The sequence below is a fragment of the Phodopus roborovskii genome, unplaced genomic scaffold, assembly GCF_943737965.1.
Source record: "Phodopus roborovskii unplaced genomic scaffold, PHOROB, whole genome shotgun sequence".
NCBI lineage: Eukaryota > Metazoa > Chordata > Mammalia > Rodentia > Cricetidae > Phodopus > Phodopus roborovskii.
This window is the reverse complement of record NW_026126547.1, coordinates 863,723-889,763: the sequence shown is the minus strand read 5'-3', so window position 1 is coordinate 889,763 and position 26,041 is coordinate 863,723. Positions and strand designations below refer to the sequence as shown.

The 26,041-nt window shown below is 43.2% G+C and overlaps 1 protein-coding gene across 1 annotated transcript; it reads left to right on the top strand.

The window, feature by feature from the left end:
* The first annotated feature begins 19,944 nt into the window (after window positions 1-19,944).
* On the top strand, window positions 19,945-24,150 carry Tmed4 (transmembrane p24 trafficking protein 4). The gene is made up of 5 exons (XM_051200545.1): window positions 19,945-20,137; window positions 20,313-20,413; window positions 20,577-20,702; window positions 20,910-21,056; window positions 22,661-24,150. The coding sequence occupies exons 1-5, from the start codon at window positions 19,978-19,980 to the stop codon at window positions 22,808-22,810; spliced, it is 684 nt and encodes a 227-aa protein (XP_051056502.1). The 5' UTR covers window positions 19,945-19,977; the 3' UTR covers window positions 22,811-24,150.
* Window positions 24,151-26,041: the final 1,891 nt, after the last annotated feature.

The window sequence follows — 26,041 nt, the reverse complement described above, 5'->3', positions numbered from 1 at the left end:
AAGAAGTGGTGTCGAATGCCTTTAATCCCATCACCCGGGAGGCAGAGGCATGTGGATCTCTGACTTCGAGGCCAGCCTGGTCTACAGAGAGAGTTCCAGAACTACACAGAGAAACCCTGTCTTGAAAAACAACAAAAAATAAAACAGGACCTTCGTTGAAAAGCCAGGGAAAGCAGCACAGCGTAGCATCTCCCAATGGCCCGGGGAAGGGAGCTTGGGGTACTCTGCTTACACCATACAATGGAAGTATTTGGTCCAACCCCAGCCTGCCTCTTAGCACCAGCCACTGAGCATGTGCTTTGAACCACTCACAGCTGTAAGACAACACCCTGACTAGGGGGAGTGATGGCACACTCCTTCAATGTCAGCACTAGGGAGGCAGAGTTCGAGTCCAGCCTGGTCTACAGAGTGAGTTTCAGGACACCCAGGACAGTTACACAGAAAAACAAAAAACAGAAAAACCTACCACGACCAAAAGTAAACTTGGGAGGAAAGGATTTAGTTTATTTTATTGCTTATTGAAAGGAAGTCAGAGCAAGACCTCAAGGCTGAAACCTAAAGGCAGAAACTGAAACAGAGACCATAGATGAACACTTATCCCTGGCTTATTTCCCATGGCTCGCTCAGCCTGCTTTCTTATACAACACAGGACCACCCACCTGCTCAGGCCCTCCCACGACAGACATTCATTATTCAAGAAAATGCCCTATAGACCAATCTGATGGAGTCATTTTCTCAGGTGAGGTTCCCTCTTCCTGAATGAGTCTAGCTTGTGTCCGTCTGATAGTAACCTAACTAGCATAGTAACCTAACTAGAAGCTGTTTCTGGACTTCTTGGTAAGCATGGCTCTCCTGACACTGAGAATCCCACTAGGCAGTTGGAATTTGACTACAGAGAGCAGAATTATTTGACAGTCACCAGTGGGGAGGGATCTCCTCTGCCTTCAGCAGCTGAGTGGATTATCCTGAAAACTCACTATGATGTAGTTAGTAGCCATGGGGACAAAGGGAGTTTCTCATCTGCCCAGGTTCTTCACCTACAAAGATCTTCAACACCTGTTCATAAGGATATATATATATTTCTCCAAAGACCCCATTTTGGGGAGGCGGAGGTTCAAGACAGGGTTTCACTGTGTAGCCCTGACTGTCCTGGAACTCACTCTGTAGACCAGGCTGGCCTCAAACTCAAAATCTGGCCATCTCTACCTCCATAGTGCTGGGATTAAAGGCATGAATCGCCACTGCCTGGCCGAAGAGTCCATTCTTGATTGAGATACAAAATACCAGAGGCCTAAAGATTCACAGTAAAGAACTTTGTACAGCTGGGAGTTTATAAGAAGCTCTCACCTTGGGCTGGAGAGATGGCTCAGAGGTTAAGAGCACCACCAGCTGCTCTTCCAGAGGTCCTGAGTTCAATTCCCAGCAACCACATGGTGGCTCACAATCATCTGCAGTGAAATCTGGTGCCCTTTTCTGTTGTGCAAACATGCATGCAAGCAGAACACTGTATATATAATACATAAATCAAAAAAAAAAAAAAAGAAGCTCTCACCTCCTGGTACTTCCTCTCTCCATGTTTGTGGATACCCACAAAAAGAACTAAATTTGAATTTGTATTTATGTATAATTTATTTCTTACATAAGGCTTTATTTGCAGGGGAATAAGAATTTTGGTCTTCCCTGCTGTAGGTGGGGGGTGGGGTGGGGAAGTAGGAAGTAGGAAAAAGCCCCAGGAGCTGCAGAATCAGGGGCAGCAGAAATAGTCACAACCCCACTGGCAGGCACATTGGCAAGCTTGCCAACACCTTAGGTGATGACTTCTTCAATGTTTTCCCCCCTCAGTTCACGAGTGACCTTGCTGCTGGTCATTATCTGCCTTAATGCCCAAACTGTCTGGATCTTCTTGATGCCTTTGGCACTGGGAGAGAAGTTGCCCCAAGGGCAGCCAGCAGGCAAGAGGCCTTGTATCACATGTCTGTCAGCTGGGGCTGACAACTTCTGCAGTATAGGGCAGCAGAAAAAAACAAAACAAAAACAACTAATTTTTTTAATGTTCATGTAAAATCTAAAAATTCATTGGCAAATCTAAAGTCATGAAGATTTATTTATTCTTGTGGGTATTTTTCTAAGAGTTTTATGGTTTTAGCTTATGTATGTTCAGACAGAATTTCAGTCTTTCCCAGACTGGCTTCAAACTCTGGACCTCAAGTTTTTCTCCTGCTTCGGCCTTGTGGATAGCTGAGACTATAGGCACTCACTACCACAACCAGCTTACATACATTTTAGTTATTTTTTTTGTAAGGTATGCAGCAAGGGTCCAGCTTCATTCTTTTGCTTATAGAACTCCGGCTATCTCTGTGTGATTTGTTAAGAAACTGGTTCTTTCTCTCACTGAGCAGATCTGGCACCCTTTGTGCTATCAAAGACCTCTTGCAATTCACATGAATTTGAGGACTGGACTTCCCACTACTCATAAAGATTGTTAGAGCTTCATGGGAACTGCTGTGACTCTGTAGACAACTCTGTAGCACTGACATCTTAGCACTATTGAATTTTCCAGTCCATGAAGCCAAGCTATTTTTTCCATCTCCCTTTAGCTAGGCCTTCTTTAATTTTTTTTTTAAGGCAGGGTATCTCTGTATAGCTTTGGAGCCTGTCCTGGAACTATCTCTGTAGACCAGCCTAGCCTCCAACTCACCTGCCCCTGCCTCCTGAGTGCTGGAATTAATGGCAACTTCTTCAATTTCTTCCCAGCATGTCTTATAGCTTTTAATTTACAAGTCTTTTACCTCCTTTGTTAAAAATATTCCTAAGAGCTGGATGATGGTGGTGCAAGCCCTTATTCCAAGCACTTGGACAACAGAGACAGGCAGATTTCTGTGTTTTGGAGGCTAGCCTGTATACAGATTGAGTTCCAGGACAGGTTCCAAAGCTACAGAGAAATTCTGTCTCAAAAAAAAGAAAGAAAGAAAGAAAGAAAGAAAGAAAGAAAGAAAGAAAGAAAAACAAACAATTTATTCCTAGCAGAGCTGTGATATGATTCTGTGATAAATTGCTTGCTTTGCCTGACATGCAGTAAGCTGTGGGTTCAGTTACTACCACTGGAAACAAATTTTAAAATGTCATTATTTCCCTGACCCCTTTCTTGAGACAGGGTCTAACTGTGTAGCAGGTGTGTCTTGAACTCACAGACATCCACCTTCCTCTGCTTGATTCTGCCTGCCAAAGGCTAGAATTAAAGACCTGTGTCCCCAGAACCAGATTTTTAAAAACCCTTTCCTCCAAGATGTTTTATTCTTTTCAATATATCTATAAGTAGGAACTCTCCTTCTTTTCCTTTTGGGTTGATTATTACTACTGTGTTGATTTGGAGGGTATAAATGTGTGCCCTGAAATTGAGTCTATTAGTTTTAGCTGAGTTTATTCTTTTTTTTTTCAGTTTTTGCATTTTCTATATGTAGATCATACCATCTGTGGATAGAACTAGTTCTGATGGGAGTTATCATTCTGTAAATATGTTTCTCTTATTGGTTAATGAATAAAGCACTGTTGGCCAATAGGAAAAAAGATAGGTGGGACTAGGAGACTAGGAGGACAGAGGAAGTAGTAGGGAGGAGAGTCAAGATGGAGGATGGAGAGAGAAGAACGCCAGTCCCTCTCTCCAGTAAGATAAGACCACGGGAAAGTACTTAGATTAATAGAAATGGGTTAATATTTAAGACAGAGCTAGCTGATAAGACATGCTAGTAACAGGCTAACAGCATTATATAAAATACAGTGTCTCTGTGTGTTAATTGGGGTGGGCGTGGCGGTGGGACTAGGGTCGAGGGAAAAACCGCTCCTAACATAATGGCACCTTCAACGTGGCTAATAAGAACTTCCACTTAAAACTTAAGAAAAGCTTAAGAAAAGGTTTTGGGAATAAAAGAACAAAGACAAGCAAGGCTTCTTGGTAACAGCATTTTTCTGGGTTGGACTATGTATTGCTAGAGACAGAGACTTGCGAGGATCCTTTAAGGGAGGTTTCCTGACTCTGCATAAGTGCCAAAAAAAAAAAAACCCAGAAGACTTTTAAAGACCTCTGCTAACAAGTGAATGGTGTGTATGAGAGCTGGCAATAGCAGTGACCACATCTCCAAGCCGGCAGCATGCTGCTGGATGGCACTGTAGACCAAGGCAGTGAGCACAGCTAATACAGCCATGGTTTTCATTTTAGCAGTGTTGTTGTTTACCAGATAAAAGACTCATGGCCAGAAAAAGATAAAGATTTACAGTAAAGACAGATTCAGAGTAAGAAAAACTTCTAAAGGTTACACTGTGTTTTAAAATATATGTAGACATGGGAGAGAAAAAGAAACAGGATAAAATGTTTTAAAAAAGAATAATAAAAAGAAAGAGAGTAGCTGAATGTGATGGCACACAACTTTAATTCCAGCACTCGGGAGACAGAGGCAAGCAGATCTCTGTGATTTCAAAGTAAACCTGGTATACAGAGTTAATTCCAGGACAGATGAAACTTACACAGAGAAAACCTATCTCAAAAAATGAAAATAAAAGAAATAGAGTAATTAAAAAAGCCATGTAAAGATGGAAAGCACAGAGAGAATCTGGATACTGTACAGAATTATATGGTCTTTGTATCGTTTGACTGCTGAGGAAATAACAACAACTGTTAAAAGAAATGCTGCTGGATTAATTCAATTTATATATTTTAAAAAGCTTTGACTCCAAAATTTAAGTCTAAGGACAGGTTACTGGGGAAAAGGATTTCTATTTTTGTTTCCACAGAAAATGAAAAGCTAGACTAACATGATTTGATCAAGAAAGACCCCCTGAAATAGTTTTTCAGGTGATCCAACATTCAAAACAGATGGGACAAGACAGCCTTGCAGACTACAGCCAAGAATTCTGATCTTCTTAGGATCCCCATGACAGCGCCCCCTACCAGCAGGAAGCAGTTTGGAAAGAACGACACTCAAATTCCCAAATATTGTTTATAAATGTTTGTTTTCATTTAAATGGGGTTGGTTATACATGGTAAATGACCACAACCAATCTTTTTAAAGATAAAAAATAAATATGAATACTTTATTTTGGAATGGATTTTCATTTATTGATACAATTTAAGCTCAATTTTGTGATATGTATATTTCTCCTCTTGTTTAGGTATTGTGTTTATATAGTTCACTTAGAAATATAATGTATAAATTAGTACAGATTATAGTTACCTATGATAGTCAAAACTTAGAGTTTAGTTAGGTTTTCAAGATGTATTTGAGATGGATAGGCATTCTTCAAACCTTTTACAGACCTACAGAATATGGCATTTAAAATGGTTTAGGGTTTTTCTTGACAGTGAGACATAACAGCTCCTGGCAACACCACCTGCCTCAGAAAGAAAGATGGATATCGAAGAAACTCATTATGGAATTTGCTTTCAATATGGCGAGACTAGTCATTTGAGCAAGATACTGCTCTTGTCCAGACTGTTTGACTTCATGCTGTATAAGCTGGACATGTAGGACCTCAGGAAAGTGACTGCTGATACATGATGGACATTGCTACAGAGTTCCTCCTTCATGGAAGAGTCTGCCAGGCAGTCTACAGGACACAGAGAAAAGTGACTGACAAACTGCCAATACAGGTGGACAGTTTAAAGTTTCCTGCTTTTCTGAGGAGTCTGCCAGTCACACTATGGCCTATAGGCTGAAGATGGGATATTACAGAAGAAGTTCAGGTGACTGGCTAGGCAAGATGTCCCTGTCAATTCTAGAGCTTATATATTATCCTTCTGTGGTCTTTGAAGGAGTTGAAGACAGATAGTTATGGTTATAGTTTTCCTTAGTTAGGATTAAAGATAAGTTACATGTAAGACTTTAGTTAGACTCACTAAGGATAGATGATAAAATATTTAAATCTTGCTAATGTTAATGGACTAAACATTGTTGATCATGGTTTTTATTTGACAACTGTTGTGTGATATATTTTGCTATGTTAAGGTTAAAACATTTCTTTTTATTTTAGACAGAAAAGAGGAAATGATGGGAGATATCATTCTATAAATATGTTTCTCTTATTGGTTAATGAATAAAGCACTGTTGGCCAATAGGAAAGCAAGATAAGTGTAACTAGGAGACTAGGAGGAGAGAGGAAGTAGTAGGGAGGAGATTCAAGATGGTGGACTGACATAGAGAACGTCAGCTCCTCTCTCTGGTAAGATGAGACCACATGGAAATACTTAGATTAATAGAAATGGGTTAATATTTAAGCAGAGCTAGCCGATATGAAACTAGTAACAGGCCAACAACTTTATATCTAATACAGTGTCTCTGTGTGTTATTTGGGGCTGGTGAGGCAGTGGGTCCTGACGGGGGGTGCGGGTGGGGTGGGGGAGTGGGGACACAGCTCATAACATAGTTCTCTCTTTCTCTTTTCCAGTTTGGATGTCTTCTGTTCTTGCCTCTTACCTAATTGTTCTGGCTATAGGATTCATTCACTACCAAGCAGTAATGGTGTCGTGGGCATGCTTGCCTTGTTCCTAATTATAGGAGAAAGGCTTTCAATATTTCACCTGGAATTTGCTGCTTTCTGTGGGATTTTCATGGATGTCTTTTAACATGTTAATAAAAATCGTGGGTGCCAGGGCACAAAGCAGGATAAAAAGACAAGAAAAACTAAGGGGACATGGGAAGAAGGGGAAAATCCCCTCACCCAGAATCTACTTTGGGTTTCCTTCTGGACAAAAGTCAAGAAACTTCAACACAGCCTTAAAACCAAAGTTGCCTACAGAAAAATAAAATGTCTTTTCCCCACTCCAAATACCTCAAACAAGAATGTTAAAGGCAATAAACTAAGGGCTAGAGAGAAAGCTTAGCAGTTAGGAGCACTTAATGCTCTTGCAGAGAAATCAGGTGCCACTCCAAGCATCCGCATCTGTCACAGCAGGCTCACAACCACCTGCAACTCCAGCTCCATCAGACTCCACGCCCTCTGCTGGTCTCTACACAAACTGCATTCACACAGGACACTAAGGACTAGCAGACAAATGTATAATACATATAAATAATAGCACATCTACAAAGTCTCACCAGCATGACTGCCCAAATGTGAGATGAACAAGGACAGCACCAATAGACAAGCCAAAATGATAGAGAAAAGCCCATGAGACCTTGACACTATACAAAGAGCTACAGGCACCTGAGGAGTGGTGGGAACAGGAGAAATAGTTTTCCCTCAGGGAAGAGCACGCCAATTGGTTAACCAATATCAAATGATCAGCCCTGAAATTGTGCACAAAAAACATTGTATGGGCTGAGCAGGTTATATTTAGGAATATATATATATATGTGTGTGTGTGTGTATGTATACATATATGCATATGTATATGTATATATATATTTCCTGCATACATGCATGTGTGTATTTGCAATAATAATGAAATAAGGCCATTAATTTGAAAGAACAAAGAAGAGGTATATAGTAGTGTTTGGAGGGAGGAAAGGGAGAAATTTGTAATTAATCTCAAAAAATTAAGACATTAAATTAAAAATAATGACAAACTATGTTTACTTAGGGCCACAATGCTTGTGGCACTGAGTTTAAAGGTCTTCGCTCTCCTCTCTCATCAGTACATCTCCTGAAAACACCTTACAATTTCATTTTTGAAAAGAAATTATTTTTAGAGACAAGGAGACCAGACCATATAATTTTTCCTTAAGTTTTAAACTTTATATAGTCCTTAGACCTTGTTGTAAATGACATCCTTTGATCAGTGGAACTTGGATAGCCACAGAGTCACACACATAGCTCTTAGAAGGACACCTAGGTCAAGAGACCTGCACCTGCCAAGCATGGTGGGTGAAGGGAGGGGGCAGAGGAAGGGGAAGTTCTGGGAGGTCCAGACCAGCCAGGGATACATAATCGCCTGGCTCCAACAAACAACAGCAAAAGAAACCCGTGCTGTCAGTATGTACTGAATCTCATATGTGTGCCTATAAATGTCATATTCACATTGTACACTATCCCTTACCATTACTGAATAAATTTGCTGACTTGACTAGGATCTGACTTTACCTCTTAATCCTTCCCAAACATTTCTACCAACTGGGGATCAAGCATGCAAATCTGTGTGCTCATGAGGACCATGCACATTCAAACACCACAGGTGCCCAGTAGAAGGTTCTTGCGCAGTATCGCCTAGCGTTCCCTGGTTCTGATGAATCCAGACTTCAGCTTCAATTCCTGGACACTGGTCATTGGCAGGCCAAGTTCGAGGTTACTAAGAGGGGATGACCTAGGGCTACTGGTGCTAGGCCATCTCTCTGCCACTGCTGACAGGCATGAGAGTATACGCTTTTGGTCTTAGTATTGGAAGATTGAGTCAGGAGGATCATAAATTTGGGGTTAGATTAGGCCAATCTGTGCTGCATAAGACCCTATCTCAGAAGAAGATAGGAAAGAAAGAGAAAATAAAAAGAAAGTAACTGAGCTGCCATTGTAGTTCAGTTGTGGAGAACATAGCTAGCACATGGAAGGCCCTAGATTCGATTCTCTGCCCAAGAGGAAAATCCCTCTAATTTTAATTAACTTTTAGAAATTGTTTTTGTAATTATGTGTTTATTTGTGTGTGGTGGTTAATGTTGTATTGTTTTGGGATTTTTTTTTTTTTTTTTTTTTTTTTTTTTTTTGCCGACTTAATCCCAACTAGAATCATCCAGGAAAAAGAAACCTCAACGGAAAGTTTGGCCTGTAGACAATGTGTCTGGTACATTTTCTTGGCTAATTATTGATGTGGAAGAGCCAAGACTGCTGAGGATTGTGCCACCCATGGGCAGGCTATCCTAAGATACATAAAAATGCAATCTGAACAAGTCTCACTAAAGCATAGCCAGGTCTGAACAGCAGTATCCTACTCCTCTCTTAGTTATGGTTTCTATTTCTGTGATAATTAATACACCACACTTGAGGAAAGGGTTTATTTTACCTTATAACCCTCAGATCATACTCTACCATTGGCAGGAGCCAAAGCTCAAGAAGAAACTTGGAGGCAGGGAATGAAGCAGAAGCCATGGAGAATGCTGCTTAATTACTTGCTTCCCATGGCTTTCTTAACCTACTTTTTTCATACAACTCAGGATCACCTCCCAGGGTTGGATTCACGCATGGTTGGTTAGGCCCTCCTTTGTCAATCATCAACCAAGAAAATACCCAACAGACTTTTCAACAGACTTACATATAGGAAAATCTTTTGTTGTTCTTTTTTTTTTTTTGTTTGTTTGTTTTTTGTTTTTGGAGACAGGGTTTCTCTGTGTAACAGCCCTAGTTCTACTGGAACTATATCTGTAGGCTAGGTTGGCCTCAAAGTCAGAGAGATTCGCTTGCCTCTGCCTCCCAAGTGCTGGGATTAAAGGCGTGTACCACCACTGCCTGGCTGGAAAATCTTAATAGAAGGATTTTCTCAATTGTGAGTTGCTCTTACCAAATGACCCTGGCTTATGTCAAATTGACAAAATACTGACCATTAACCCAAGCAACCCAGGCAGAGCAAGCCAGTAAGTATCATTCCTCCATGGTCTCTGCTTCAGTTCCTGTCTCCAGGTTTCTGCCTTAGCTTTTCTTCATGGTGGACTACAAATATTTTTTGGTTTTGTGGGGCTTTTGTTTGTTTGTTTGTTTTTTGAGACAGGGTTTCTCTGTATTGCTTTGGAGCCTGTCCTGGAACTAGCTCTGTAGACTAGGCTGGCCTCAAACTCAGAGATCCACCTGCCTCTGCCTCCTGAGTGCTGGGTCTAAAGGCATGTGCCACCAATGCCTGGCTCATGATGTACTACAAATGTCAAGCTGAAATAAACCTTTTACTATCTGAGTTGATTTTGATCATTTTTCCATAGCAATAGAAAAACAAACTAGAATGGCATGTGTGCCAATGTGTGGGTATGTGCACATGAGTGCAGTATGCGCAAAGTCCAGAGGTATCAGATTCTGTTGCAGCTTGAGTTAGAAGCAATTATGAGCTGCTAAATGTGAGTCCTGAAAACTGAACTCAGGTCTTCTGTAAGAGCAGTGAGAACTCTTAGTCACTGACCTATCCATCACTCCAGCCCCTGGTCTTAATATTTTAGTATTATTTTCATACTTCTGTTAGTTACCTTTGCATCACTGTGCCTAAATATTTGAAACTTTTTGTTTGTTTGTTTGTTTTTTAAGATTTATTTATTTATTATGTATATAGTGTTCTACCTGCAGGGCAGAAGAGGGCATCAGATCGAATTACAGATGGTTGTGAGCCACCATGGGGTTGCTGGGAATTGAACTCAGGTCCTCTGGAAGAGCAGCCAGTGCCCTTAACTGCTGAGCCATCTCTCTAGCCCTGAAACAATTTTTAATAGAAGGAATTACTTATTTCAGTTTATAGCATTGGTGAGTTCAGTCCACAGCCTTCCTGGGCCCCTGGTGAAGCATGTGGTGGTGGAAGCATGTGGAGGAAGATGCTGTTCAGTGTGTGTGTATACATGTGTGTACGTGTGTGTGAGAGAGATAGACAAACAGGCACAGAGGTGTATGTGTCTGTGTGTCTGTGTACATATGTGTGTATGTGTGAGAGATAGACAGGCACAGAGATGTGTGTGTATACGTGTGTGTGTGTGTGTGTGTGTGTGTGTGACAGGCACAGAGATGTGTGTGTGTGTAAGAGAGAGAGAGCACCAGAAATCAACATCATTTTTGACAGTCTTTCTACATAGCTTAGTTGTCCTGAAACTTACTATATAGACCAGACTGACCTCAAACTCACAGAGGTCTGCCTATCTCTGACTCCTGAGTGCTGGCATTAAAGATGTGCACCACCATGTCTGGATTCACCTTTTCTTTTTTCTTCCTTTCTTCTTTTTTTTTGTGGGGGGGTTGACAATGTCTATCACTGAACTTGGAGCTCACTGATTCAAACAGACTGGCTGGCCAGTGAGCCCCAAGGCTCCTTCTGTCTCCCTAGTATTGGGATTACAGCTGTATACTGCATTTGGCTTTTTATGTAAGTGTTGGGTATCCAAACTCAGGTTCTCATGCTTGCACAGCAAATATTTCACCAATGGAGATATCTCCACAGCCCAAAGCTGGGAATCTTATGGTAGACAGCAGCAGGAGTGAGGATAGATTTAACCTTCAAAGGCACATCCCTAATCCCCTACTTCCTCCAGCTAGGTACACCTCTAAATGTTTACCCAGCTTCTGAAAGCAGAGTCACAGGATAGGGACCAAACATCCAATGCAGAACCCCTGGGGGACTTTCATATTCAAACCATACCAATAACAAAAGCTTATTGGGTTGTGTCCAGCAGCATTTCTTCCTTACTTGAGATCGACTTGTATTCCTCTCCTTTCTATTAAGGTGATGTAGCATGTTGATTTTTCTGCTGGCTAGTCTTATGTCAACTGGACACAAGCTAGAGTTATCTGAAAGGAAGGGACCTCAATGGAGGAACTGCCTCCAAAAGATCCAGCTGTGAGGCATTTTCTTAATTAGTGATTGATGTGGGAGGGTCAGCTCATGGTGGGTGGTGCCATCCCTGGGCTGGTAGTCCTGGGTGGCACACACCTTTAATCCTAGGAAGCAGAGGCAGACATATCTCTGTGAGTTTGACACCAGCCTGGTCTACAAGACTTAGTTCCAGGACAGGCTCCAAAGCTACACAGAGAAACAAACAAAAGAGAAAGAGAGAAAAAAAGGCTGAGCAAGCCATGGGAAGCAGGCCAATAAGCAGGACCCTTCCATGGCCTCTCTGCATCAGTTCCTGCCTCCAGGTGTCTACTTGTTTGAATTCCTGTCCTGGCTTCCTTCAAAGATGGACTAATAAGTATTTTGAAATACCCAGTTGTGGGTTTCTCCACTAATGCAAAAAGCTAAATCAAGTGAATCAATAAAATCGTGTTTAATCTGAGCAAAGCAACTTCTGGGGTAGGGGAAGCAGGAAAGAAATCATACGGACCAGGTCTTAAATACCCTGTAGGTGTGGTCTTGTACATCTCAAGGGAAGGGGCCACTGCTTGGCTGGCTTTCTCCGAGGGGACAGGGTTTGGAGAGAGATTGGGGGGGGGCTGAGGTGGAGCTTCCACCTAAACATGGGCTACAGTGTAGAAGTAAAAGCCTAGTAAGCCTTTTGCTTATAATAATCCTAACTAAGACAATTCTCATATGTCAAAATTTAAGGACATCTCTCCAGGTAACCTTGAACTGGTCCAACCCCACCCCCTTCTCACTTTAGTTTCCCAAAATAATAACTGCAGAATGTGTTGAGAATGCAACATCCTGATAAGAGGGACCTGGCCAGAAGCAACCTGCGTGATTCCAGTCTTCCACAGAAACAGGACGCCCTTCAGTGCTTAGCCAAGTATGTCATGTGGCCCAGGATAGGAAATCCTGAAGTGGAATTCTTTTCTGGACTTTCAGCTGCAGTAAAAGTGTGACAACTACAAATGATGCTCCATCCAATTCAGGAACTTGCCTGGGTCCAGAGGACCTGCCTGTTTGTCCTCAACCCATACCTCCTGCTGTCTTCTGCCGGGGCTGCATATAACCATCTAATTTCTTTCATCTTTTAATTTTTAAATTACATTTTATCGTGTGTGTGTGTGTGAGAGAGAGAGAGAGAGAGCTCATATGTATCTGTGTATATGCCATGGCCCGTAAATTTGAGAACAGCCCCCAGGAATTGATTTCCCCCTCCTCCTATCATACTATGATCGTACTGGAGACTGAACTCAGGTCCTCCGGTTTGGCAACAAGTGCATTATCTACCTTGTTTTTTGAGACAGGGTCTCTAACTGGGATCTAGGCTTGCCAATTAATCTACCTTGTTTTTTGAGACAGGGTCTCTAACTGGGATCTAGGCTTGCCAATTAATCTACCTTGTTTTTTGAGACAGGGTCTCTAACTGGGATCTAGGCTTGCCAATTAATCTAGACTGGCTGGTTGGAGACCTAGAGATCTTCTTCCTGCTTCTGCCTCCATAGAAATAGGATTATAGTCATGTGCCACCACACTTACCTGCCTCTGTTTTTTAAGTGATGGTATTAAAGTATACACCAATATGTATGACTTTGATTTACTTAAATTTTTTTTTTTTTCTGAGACAGGATTTTTCTGTGTGACAGTCCTGGCTATTCTGGAACTTGCTTTGTAGACCAGGCTAGCTTCCAACTCATTGAAATCTTTCTGCCTCTGCCTCTGCCTCTGCCTCCCAAGTGCTGGGATTAAAGGTATGCACCACCACCACCTGGCTTGAGATTTGTTTTTATTTTATGTTATATAGGTGTTTTGCCTGCATGCATGTTTGTGCACCACAGACACATGGCACTTAAGGAGGTCAGAAGAAAATGTCAGATCTTCTTGGAACTGTCGATTTTGACAGAGATCACAAGTGGTCTACTTCATTGCTTTATAATAATAATAATAATAATAATAATAATAATAATAATATTGCTAGAGCATGGGCACATGGCATGAGTACCACAGGATGCATGAGGAGGTCAGAAGACAACTTTTGGAACCTGGGACTCTTTCTTCACCATAGATTCTGGGAAGATAGAATCCAGGTTATCAGATTTATCTGGTAGCATCTTGCCAGTTCTACTTGATAGTGTTTTTGTTTGTTTGTTTGTTTTTTGTTGTTTTTTTGTTTGTTTGTTTTCATTTCTTGAAACAGGGTCGGTGTCATCTTGCAACTGACCATGTAGACAGGCTGGCCTCAAACTCACATAATTCTGTGTTTCTGTCCTTCAATTACTGGAATTAGCTAAATGTGCCACCACACCCAGCCTTCCTGATTGCTTTTAGTGTTGGCTATTGTTTTTTTTTTATTGTTAAATCCAACAGATAAGGGTTGAGTTAGATACTTACATCTAAAATTCAAAACACCTTAAGCCCAAAGCCAAACTGCTAGCTTCTTTTTGCTTTTTAATCATAATTTTTAGAATTGAATCTTTGAGTATTTCACCTTGTGTACTTGAATCCCACTCATTTCCCAGTCCTTCCAAATCTGACCTCTACCCTGTAGCCTCTCCACCAAAAAGTTAATAAACAAAAAACTAACAAACAAAAAATCTCATCACCCCGACCCCTCTGGTCAACGATTCGCTCCCCTATCAACTGCACCACTCTGTGGATGTACCATTCCATCCCCCGTCTTTCTCCACCTCCACCCATCCGTTTGTCATAGTGGCATTGGAAGTTTTGCTGTGTCATGCAGTATACCCTTTTGCCCAGTTAACCCAAACAGCTTTACCTGTGAATGTTCATTGCAACTAGTCATTATGCTAGTCCAATGCCTCTGGCTTCTGCTATAACATCAATACTGGACCCATATAGAGACTCTGCTGTTTTCCTGAGTCCTGGGGAATCCTGTAGCCACAGAGCCCGGGGGCCAGCCCTTTCATACCCTCCCGCTGGTCCTAGATGGGGAAGATATTAGGGCTAGACAGCTCAAAGGCCTGGATCAGGGTCTGGGTGGTAGTTGAGTTGGTCAGCTTGCCAGCTTTTCTGCAACCACACCACAATAGCTGGTTTCCCCTAGGGCCAGGTGCAGGGCAGGGCCATCTTTCCCTTTCTCCCCTGTCCACACCTCTGGAGTCAGCCTTCACACACAGCCTGGGCAAGGGATGGGGCCAGCTCTCCCTGTCCCTTGCTACTGGGTCTGGTTCTTCTGTACTCATGCCTCCAAGGCCAGCTCCCCTACTCTGCCACTCTCCCAAGTTCATCAGCAGGCAAGAGATGTGGCCAACTCACCCACACCATGCCCTTGGCCAGCTATCCCAAGCCCACTTCTCAGCTGGTACCACCATGTGGCGACTGGAGAGGACAGAGCCAGCTAAGAGGGCCCAAAGACGTCAGTATGGCTTCCAGCTGCAGTACACACCCCAGACATCCTCAAAATCTTCAGTGGTAGCGCAGGCTACTGACATCAGATGCGGCTTCTTCAGGACCACAAACCCAGATGTGGCCCTCACCTGCAGCAGGGATGCAGACATCACCACGGTCTCAGCTGGCTGTACAGAGCTCTCACATCAGGAATTCCTCACCACTGAAGTGCCTACACCTCTCTCCATAGTGCCGATGGCTCGTTTTTCTCTTTTGCCAGTGGCCCTGCCAGGAGCAGCAGGTGGCAGTTGATTTCAGGGCATCTGCCCACCAGCATGCGAAGCACCCATGGGTGAATCTCTGATAGGCAATGTGGGGGGCTTCAGCCCCAGAATGTTTCTTGTTACTGCTGTGCCTTTATTTACTCGGTTGCCGCTGCCATTTTCCTCTGGTATCTGGCATAGTGTGAATGGGTGTTGGGGGTCCCCACTGTCTTTAATGTAGTACGATTGTCTCATGGAAATATCCTGTTGCAGTGGGCATTTTTACCTGTGCACTATTATGAAGATGATTTTCTCCTAAGCTGTATTGTTTGGCTGAAGCAATGATTTTATATAATAATAGTGTTAGTTTAAATAGGATTTTGATGATTAAGGTCTTTAGTAAATATAGTAAGGGTTATGGTAGGGGTTAGCTTAGTGGGAAAACTAATATAGGCAAAAGTAACATAGGGTGTTGCTCCAGCTCCTGATAAAGCAGGGCCTACAGAAGATAGAAAATGAAAACAAGGAAATGTCACACACCTAGTTTCTCTTGAGGAGCCACATAGACTGTTGTTTAGGTTAATTATTAAGGGCAGAGGTGGCACACGCCTTTAGTCTCAGCACTCAAGAGGCAGAGACAAGAGGATTTCTGTGAGCTGGAGGCCACCCTGAGTTCCAGGACAGCCAGAGCTACACAGAGAAACCCTGTCTTTTTTTGTTGTTGTTTTTAGTTTTGTTTTTTTGAGACACTGTTCCTCTTTGTAGCTTTGTAGACCTGGTTGGCCTTGAACTCACAGAGATCCACCTGCCTCTGCCTCCCCAGGGCTGGAATTAAAGGCGTTCACCACCACTGCCCAGCTGAGAAACCCTGTCTCAAAAAAGAAAAAAGAAAAACAATTGAGTCCCAATAGCCTAGCCAGCTCAAGTTATTTTAATCTTAAATTGAAAGATATGTTCATAGGTTTTGGTGTGCCTCATTGATGAAAAAAAAAAAGCTTTAAAAAAATGGGCCAGGTGGTGGTGGCGCACGCCTTTAATCCCAGTTTTGGGAGGCAGAGGCAGGCAAATCTCCATGAGTTTGAGACCAGCCTGCTCTACAGAGTGAGTTCCAGGACAGGCTCCAAAAGCTACACAGGAAAACCCTGTCTCAAACTAAATAAATAAATAAGTAAATAAAGTTAGATTAAGATGTTTTTGTTACTAGCTTTGATTTGAAAAACCAGGGGAAACAATGTAAAATCTACAGAGGCACACAGTTGAGAGAGGGACTCATTGAGAACAAGAACAAGAACAAAGAAGCCCAATCATTGTTAGCTGATGTGCCTTTCTTGCTAGGATGAGTTGGTGATCAAAGATGATTAATTCCTTATTCCTACTTTTGCCCTGAGCTTCCGGAATTTCTTGGACTGCCAGGTCCCATTGCTTTTCGGCCCCAAATAAACACATGGATGCTATATTAGTTATAAAACTGTTGGCTAGGGCTTCTTATTGGTTAGCTCTCTCTTAATTATTTACCAATTTCTATTAATCTAAGTATTTCCATGTGGTCTTATTTTACTGGAGATGGGTCTGGAACCTATTACTCCTCTGGTGGTTCCATGGTGTCTCTATGGTGCCTCAATCTGCCCACCTTTCCCAGAATTCTCTTCAACCCCTAGTTCCTCCTATCTTCCTGCCTCTATTGGCCAACAGTGTTTTATTACTTAACCAACAAAAGAAACATATATACAGAAGGACATTCCCCCTCAGCTTCCATATATATATATATATATGTGTGTGTGTGTGTGTGTGTGTGTGTGTGTGTGTGTGTGTATGTGTGTATGTGTGTGTGTGTGTGTGTGTATCTCACAACAAAAACCTTTTGACAAATGGGTATGAACTCTGAGTATTTAGAGCTGACTGATTGTTTTTCATATATACAAGTTTAGGTTTGTGATTAGTTTAAGCTTTCTTATAAGATTACCTTTCAAGATAAGTAAGAAAGTGAACCGAAAAATATATTCTGCAAATAAAAGGACTGGCTGAGAAAAATACCTTGCTTGATATTAACTCTGTTAATCTATAAGAAGTTGCTTGGATATGAGAATATGTGGGTTCTTGGGATAATTTGTTTTCCATCTACAGTATGTGGGATGTTCAATTATGTAAGCAAAGTGGGAAACATGTCTTTTATTATTCTTCGTTATAAACATTCACTTAAAATAGAATGTAACCACATTATAATTTTTACATTGCTTGAAAGACTTTGCTTGGATATATAAGCTATATATACCAAGAGAGACAGAAGGGAAGCATCAGGGTAGAAAAACAGAATAGAAAAGAAAAAGAGTAGACCAAGCAACAGTAAGAAAAATGAAGTGAAGAACTGTAGGACCCTGCATGGACACCCCGAGGCACCTTGAGCAAGCCTGAAGCTGTTGGCCAGAACTCCTTGCCCCAAACCTGTTGTTGGTACTCTTCCCATTTTGGTAACACTCACCTTGTCACAGCACACCCCTCATGGGGAGGAGCTGAGCCTAAAATTCCTGTAATTTTCCACTGTGCTGTAAGTCAGTATTTAAGCCCGCTCTATCCCCTCAATAAACAGCATTCATCATTCAGCGTTCCGACATTGCCATTGAACCAATGACCAGCTGTCTTGTCTCTTTATTTCAATCTCTAGATCTTCACCGGATTCGTGGAACATATCGAAGCGCGGGCGCTACAAAGAACCAAGCTTTGGCCCTCAGAAAAATCCTTGTGTGTCTGTCTGTCCAGTAGTTTATCTGTTCTGCATCTCCTCTTCAGTTTCTCTGACCTGCTGAAGGCTGGCTATTCATTAGCAGCCTAGATGAGATCCTGACATGTTGGAGATGTGGAGTGTGTGTGTGTGTGTGTGTGTGTGTGTGTGTGTGTGTGTGTGTGCATTTCCCTTTTTTGATGGCCCCAGGTTATTAAGTTTTGCCCCCTTGATAGTTCCCAGAATATTAAGTTTTACTCTTGCAGTTTAAAAAAAGTAAGTTTAGTTATTAGTTTGCCAACTCCATGGATCCCCCTGAAGCACTGAGGTGCCGGAGGCTGGTCCTCATAGCATTGATACTCTTTCTCTTCCATCTCTCCATGACACATTTGCTTCTTTCTCTCTCATCTTTCCTCTTCACTTCCACTGTGCTCATTTTCTTGGACCTGGTCCTGAGCTCTGTATCCATGGTTCTGTGATCCCACATTTCACCTCTGCTTCTGCCTAGTTCAACTCTGACCCTCAGCTCTAATGGCTCTAAACGCTCTGTGACTGGTTAACCTAACAGAGCCACTCAGTGACTGTATCTGAACTGGCTCTGTGCCTCCGCCTCCCATGAAGACCTCTTTGAATTCCTTGAACTCTGTTGCAACCTTTTAAACTTTTTCTTCTTTTTGATTTTGGTTTTGAAGATGGGGTATCTCTGTGTCCTGGAACTCACTTTGTAGACCAGAACTCAGAGAGATCCTCCTGCCTCTGCCTACTGAATGCTGGGATTAAAAGTGTGTGCCACCACCACCTAGCCCTTTACTTTTTATAGCTCTTCTTTAACACAGACACACACACACACACACACACACACACACACACACACACACACACACTGTTCTAATTTGCTTTCTCTTGCTGTGATACACATCATGACCCCACAGCAACATGGCAGGCAAGGGTTTATTTGGTATATGGGTTACAGTCCATCACTCAAGGAAGGTAAGGCAGGAACCTAAGGCAGATACTTGGATGCAGAAACCGAAGCAGAATCCATGGGAAAGTGCTGCTTACTGGCTCGATTCCTCTAGCTACCTTCTTTATACAACCCAGGACCACCTGCACAGAGATGCTACCACCCGCAGTGGAGCTTCATCAACTAACAACCAAGAAAATGCCTCATAGACAAACCCATAAGCCAGTCCAATTTCTTAATTCTTAATTGAGGTTCCCTCTTTCTGTTGTGTCAAGTTGACAACTGATGTTTGACATGTGCGTAGACATAACCACTGTATGATGTGTATACAATGTGTGACCTGGGCGACAGAATTTGTAATTAAGATTGGAATAAAAGAATCTTTGTCTGGGTTGGGAGCATTTCGGTGGGTGGAGTGCTTGGCCAACATGCAGGAAGCTCCACTTTCAGCTTCCCAGCAGCGCTGGGTGCGGGTGCGATGACTCCCTGGCCAGGAGGTGGAGGCATTTGGACCACAGCTTCTAAGCTAAGTCACAAACTCCAGGCCAACCTCGGATACTTGGGATCCTACCCCAAAACAAGCAAGCAAACAGACAAACAAAAAACTCCCGGTGCTTGCCAGATTGGCAGATTGTAGCCGATGAAGCTAACTTGTGAATTGATTGTCACTCAAGTCCTGCAATAGTGAAATGACACTAATGTGTTTCTTCTGTAGTGTGCTCATGAGAATGATTTACTTTGCTTCCAGCACTGAGGACAAGAAGAACTCAGGTTGTTCAGGCCTCGGCTAAAGGCTAAAGAACAACCACTTCTCTTAGCCGTGGGTGAGTCCAAACTCACAAGGTCGCCTAGCACCCTACATGGAAACCGCTCTTACGCCACCGTACACGGTGCGCTGACGCAGAGCGGTGTATAGCAAGGACACTTAAGCCCAATGACTAAGAACCTTAGCCTCGGGCAGCATCACCGCGCAGGAGGTTTCTCTCTGTGTGGCTCGTCTACTAGGAGGTGCACGGGCGCAGGCCAGAGCACTAGGGGTTGGGATCCGCTGTGTGTGTGGTACAAAGCGGGGTAAGAGAGCAGAGGGCCCGCAACACCGCGCAGGCGCACTTCCGCTTTCGTGCCGGGTCACCAACGCTGACCAGTGCGCAAGCGTGCGCATGCGCGGGCTTGAGGCGCGATGGCAGGTGTAGGGGTCAAGCGGCTGCTGGCGATGGTGCGACTTACGCTGCTGGTGCTCGCTGTGTGTGCTGCGGGTGCCCATGGGCTCTATTTCCACATCGGCGAGACTGAGAAGCGTTGCTTCATCGAGGAAATACCCGACGAGACCATGGTCATCGGTCAGGGGGCTGAGGGTGGAGAGGCCCTTTGTTTTCTCCTGGCCCTCGGAAGCACCCCTCCTCCCCTGTCAGCTCGCCCCGATCCTGAGGGTGCCTTGAGGGCGCCAGGTCCCCTGCTCAGCGCCCCGGGGCCGCTTGTTGCGGGCCCGGTCGTGACTGTATGTCTGCCCCGCAGGCAACTATCGAACCCAGATGTGGGACAAGCAGAAGGAGGTCTTCCTGCCCTCGACTCCTGGCCTGGGCATGCATGTAGAAGTGAAGGACCCAGACAGCAAGGTAAGCCCCCCACCCCACCCGGAAGGCACTAGCGGGGGTCAGCTGCCCGTTAATGTCCTTACGGGATGTAAAGTACCTCCTTGGTTCTGAGAAAAGGTCCCTGGGTATCAGATCTTGCATTTTGAGAGGTCCTTGTAAAGTTGGGACCTAATGCATATTGCAGGTGGTACTGTCCCGGCAATATGGCTCCGAGGGCCGCTTTACCTTCACTTCCCACACACCCGGGGACCATCAGATTTGTCTGCACTCCAACTCCACCAGGATGGCTCTCTTCGCTGGAGGCAAACTGGTAAGAGGCTCAGCTTAAAGCTTTTCACTTGATCCAAAGTTGATTTATTGCGTTTTTTTCTTTTAATTTTGCCTTTTTAGGGGCTCGGGTGAGCACGGTCAGAACTGGGGAGACCAGGTTTGCCCTTCTGCCTTAGCCAGAGCCAAGAACGGACTCCATAACAGTAACCCGAGGCAGCGCCCACTCATCATTCCTGTTTCCTTGTAGCGTGTACACCTGGACATCCAGGTTGGGGAGCATGCCAACAACTACCCTGAGATTGCCGCTAAGGATAAATTAACAGAGCTGCAGCTTCGCGCTCGCCAGTTGCTTGATCAGGTGGAACAGATCCAAAAGGAGCAGGATTATCAGAGGGTAAGGGCGTCTATCTCTTTGCACTTGGAGGCTGGGATTGACCTTTAAACCCACCGTGCAACGTTTCTGTTTGGGGCTAGATCACTTTTTCAGAGAACGAATTAGGAGGTAACAGTGTACGTAGGTGAGGTTTGCTTTTTCTTTTGTTTTTTTGGCACTTTGTGTGTATGTCTGCAGTGCTGAAGGTTGAACCTCACCTGAATGTTAGCCAAGATCTCTACCACTGAGCCACGCCTTCACTCCTTCAGTCCATGTGCGTGTGCACGTACACACACACACACACACACACACATTTATGCAATTTCTTTTTTTAAAATCCCACACTACCTGGTATTTTCCATCCAAGTACTGTCCCTGCTTAGTTTCCGAAGGGCTCCGGGTGGTGTGGCTGTGGACCCTTAACTTTTTTTTTTTAATAATTGTTATGCAATACATATAAAACTTAGCATTTTAACGGTTTCTAAGTGTATAATACTGTGGCATTAAGTAGATTCACATTGTGTTGCAACCACCCTGTCTTCTATCTGCCTAACTTTCGCCCTCCTAGAGAGTCTGAACCCATCACACACTCCACTTCCCTAGTTGCAGTTTTATCTGTGACCCTGATTAGTGTTAAACACTGACTCCACTCCCCACTTACCTTCCCATGTTGCTGTTCTACTTTTTGCCTGTGGTCTTGACCACTGTACCTCAACTAAGTGGAATTCTTTTGTGACTGTCTCAGTTCATTTATCAGTGTGTCCAGGATTCATCTGTCTTGTAGTGTGTCAGAACTCTCTGATTTTCACATTTATTTATTTTATTTCTATGGTGCTAGAAACTGAACACCATATAGGCTAGATAACTCCATCATGGCCCCCCGTTAAAGATTTTTATTATCAGTTATGTGAATATGTATGGTTTGTGTATGTGTTAGTGCAGGTGTCCCCTAAGTCCAGAAGAGGGCGTCATCCTCTGGAGCTAGAGCTCCAGGTGGCTGTGACCCATCTGACATGGGTCCTCTACAAGAGGAGTATGAGCTCTTAACCACTAGCTTATCTTTCCAGCCTGTAGAACTATCTGCCCACCTCCACTCCTCTTGAGGATGGGTGTAGTCCTGGCTGTTCTGGAACTTGCTCTGTAGACCAGGTTGTTCTGAACTCCGAGATCTGTCTGCCTCTGCCTCTTGAGTGCTGAGATTAAAGTTGTACACCACCACATCCAGCTGTAGAACTCTCCTTTTAAGGTTGAATAATAGTGTGTTGTAAAGAGCTCTCATCTTGCTTTGGATAGTTATTTCTAAATTGTATGAGCCAGTCTAGAGAGGACAGCGTACAATCAATCTAGTAGTACCTATTGCTTGCTTGTTTTCCATGGGCTGTTACTGTAGAAGCATTATTTTAGTCGTAGAAGAAATAACCTAGGAGAACATCACTTTCCTTCCTAGGGGCAGTCTCAGTGGGAAGATGCACACCTAATGGAATTACAGGTGGTATTTGGAATTACAGGTGGTATTCCAGAGACATTTGCTCTGGGAGTTGTGCAGTTACACAGATAGAGGGACCTTATAATAGCAAGTTGTGTTTTCCTACTAGTTCTAATGCTTTGTTCACTGTCCCATGTAGTACCGTGAGGAACGCTTCCGTCTGACCAGTGAGAGCACCAATCAGCGGGTCCTGTGGTGGTCCATCGCCCAGACTGTCATCCTCATCCTCACTGGGATCTGGCAGATGCGGCACCTCAAGAGCTTCTTTGAAGCGAAGAAGCTGGTGTAGGGCTCTTGCCATATGACCTTTCCCTTTTACCTCAATTATTTGATAATTTCCCCACCTAGTCCCTGTCCACCTGGATTTTGAGGAGGGAAAATGGAAAAGCAATGTGTCACATTGGTATAATGGCAATAAGCCATTCAAATCAGCTACCTTTTGACCCTGGTTCTCCAAGAAACAGACATTGGTCCAAGCTTTCAAAATCTGCCTTAGGGTTTGGGAGAAGTTGGAATTAACCCAACATCGAGTTGTTTCTTTTGCCTCTGGTGATCTCCCCTGTTTTTGGAGAGATGAACAAATGTTCTTCTGCTTTCTGTTTGTCTTCTTGTGCAGAGGACAACTGGCATACCCCATACACTGGCCCTGCCTCAGTATCCCTGGGTCAGTCCTGAGTTCTCTCAATGGCTTTGTGAATGTAAATAAGGGGCACTTCTTGGCCCTGAAGGATTGAGATTTTTTCTATATTTTAGAACTATTTTTGGATAAATTATATATTTTCCTTCCTGGTTGAATCATCACTACTTGTAACTAGTCAAAAACACTAATTCAGACATTATGCATTCTACTTACTCACACACTACGATGAAGTGCTCATAATTTCAGCAGTTTGGGCCCAGAAAGCAGACACTATAGTTACTCGCCATGTTAGAAGGCCAAGAAGAATTCTCTTGTGAGTCCAATCCCACAGGTTCACAGAGTTGGGTAAGAGGATGACACAGTAATTCTGAGCAGTGTACTCTTCCCCTTAACTTTTATTTAAGCAATGGTACTGTTTTGTAGGTTTTTTTGTTTTGGAGACAGTCTCACTCTGTTGCTCTGGCTGGCCTGAAACTCCCTATGTAGACTAGACTAGCCTCAGATCCACCTGTGCCTGCCTACCAAATGCTGTGATTGAAGAGGCAAGTGCCACCACACCTGACATAAATATTTTCTTCAAGAGAACCAGGTTTTGGTTCTGTATGCAGATTTTCTTTCAATGAAATGAAACATAGTAGCTATGTTTGATATAAAATAATAGGTGTAGACAGAGGTAAGGCCAAAAGGGGAAAAAACGGGGGTTACTGGCCTAGATTGCTTGCCTTTGTAGAAAATGTGTGGTAGACTTTAATCGGGCACCCATGTTAAGGCTTGGTCTGGGAGTGGATGGGTTGATTGCTTAAGATTACCCTAGTAGATAAGATGTTAGCAAGGAACTAACAAAACAAATCAAACAGCTCTTACAATAATTCCCTCGTCCCCTCCTGTATAAACCTCATGCCATTAGTTGCCCATTCTTGATATTTCATTTCACAGTTTTATATATTTATTTGGAATATTTATTAAATTTGTTTTTCTGACTTATAGAACCAAGCTCTCCCCTTATTTCTGTGTTCTCTACTATTTATGAGCCTGTTTTACACTTAAAGAATATGTGCAATTTTTTTAGTTTGCAAAGAGAAAGGAAAAAAAATTCTGCATATCCCTCCTATTTCTAATTCTGGATGTTCAACTTCCTCTGATACTTAAAATAGTTTTGCAGTTTTTGGTATAGGATCAGTATGCGAAGGTAGGCGGTGGTGGTGTCTGCCTTTAATCCCAGCACTCAGGAGGCAGAGTCAGGTGGATCTCTGAGTTCAAGGCCCGGTTAGCCAAGGCTACACAGAGAAAACCTTTCTTGAAAAAACAAAAAAACCAAACAAACTAGTATGAGAAGTTAAGTGTTAAGAGAGTTTAGTTTTTGATACAGAGTATCTATCTATACATAGCCTTAGTGTACACCAGGGTGGCATTGAACTCACAGAAGTCCACCTGCCTTTATCACTAGAGTGTTGGGACCAAAGGCCTGTGCCACCATGCCCAGTAAGGGAATGTCTTGATTTGTTTTTGAGACAGCCTTGAGGTGGCACTTGTGTTGGTCTTTAAGTCAAGATCCTCTTGGCCCTGCCTTTCAGTGTTGGGATCATAAGTGTGTGCCAACACACTCAGAAATAAGATGTCTTCTGAATGACTTAGATGTTTAGACCCATAGTGTGAGGCTCTTGAGAAGAGATGCTTGTCTGCTGTTGGTATCTCAAGAATTCTAGCCAGCAAAGCAGACCCTGGACCTGAGAGTAAGAGGCTAGAAAAGGCCAGGCGTTGGAGCACATATCCCAGTGAACAAGCAGGGTTTCACTCCACCTCAGAGATTTAACAGGGTTCTGGTGGCACTGAAGCTCTACCACAGTCAGGTTTGTATATGAAGAACATGGTAGGCAGGGTGCCCCAAATGCAACTACTCAAACCCCTGAAAGTTGTGAGTACCACCCGACATGGCAAGTACTGCTAGTCAGATGACTTTGAAGAAGTTAGTCTAGAGCAGTGGTTCTAACGTGGGTCACAACCCCTTTGTAGGTGTTACCTAAGACCATCTGGAAAAGATATTTATATTACAATTTGTAACAGTAGCTGGATTACAGTTTTAACAAAGCAATGAAAGTAATTTCATGATTGGTGTCACCACAACATTTACTAAAGGGTCTGGCATTAGGAAGGTTGAGAACCATTGGCGTAGGTAATAACAGGTGCTGGAGATCTACAATTAGGCTTCTAGACCTCTATCTTAGTCTCCCTTCTCATTAGTCTTCCATTTTTCCTGGCTTTTGCTGCTGGTTGAAACTGAACCTAAGGCACCATGCATGCTAGGGAAGAATTCTACACTGAGCCATTTTCCTGGTTTTAAAGACTCTTCTTTGGTCTTTTTTTTTTTTTTAAGATTTATTATGTATACAGTGTTCTTCTGAGGGCCCGAAGGGGGCACCAGATAGCATCACAGACAGTTGTGAGCCACTATGTGGGTGCTGGGAATTGAACTCAAGTCCTCTGCAAGAGCAGCCATCTCTCCAGCCCTGGTCTTTCCCTTTCTTAATAAATGGTCATTATAATAAGACCCTGTTAGTAAATGTATTTAGTTCCCACCAATCTCTTTATTGCTTTAACAGTAATTACCAGGTAGCTTAAAATACAAACTTAAATTTGGGAGACCAGATTAGGTGACCTTCAGGCAAGTAGTTAATTAAAGCGCCAGTGATAAGATGAAGGAATGGCTTTCAATCTGCTCCCGAGGGAGCATCACAAGGTCTCTTGTGATGAAAGTGGTTGTGGGTGGAGGAGCTCAGAAGAAATGGGCCCAAGGTCGACCGACGTCACACAAATAGATCTGGAGACATAGTTTATTATATTTTTGGCTTTAGAAGGTGTTTAAAAAGACCCAATCAAATC

Bases quoted from the DNA above. Each gene is read 5' to 3' on its own strand.
- Tmed4 (XM_051200545.1), top strand. From the start codon at position 19,978: ATGGCAGGTGTAGGGGTCAAGCGGCTGCTGGCGATGGTGCGACTTACG. The intron at 20,138-20,312 runs GTCAGGGGGCTG...TCTGCCCCGCAG, and splicing joins CGACGAGACCATGGTCATCG to GCAACTATCGAACCCAGATG. The intron at 21,057-22,660 runs GTAAGGGCGTCT...TGTCCCATGTAG, and splicing joins AGGAGCAGGATTATCAGAGG to TACCGTGAGGAACGCTTCCG.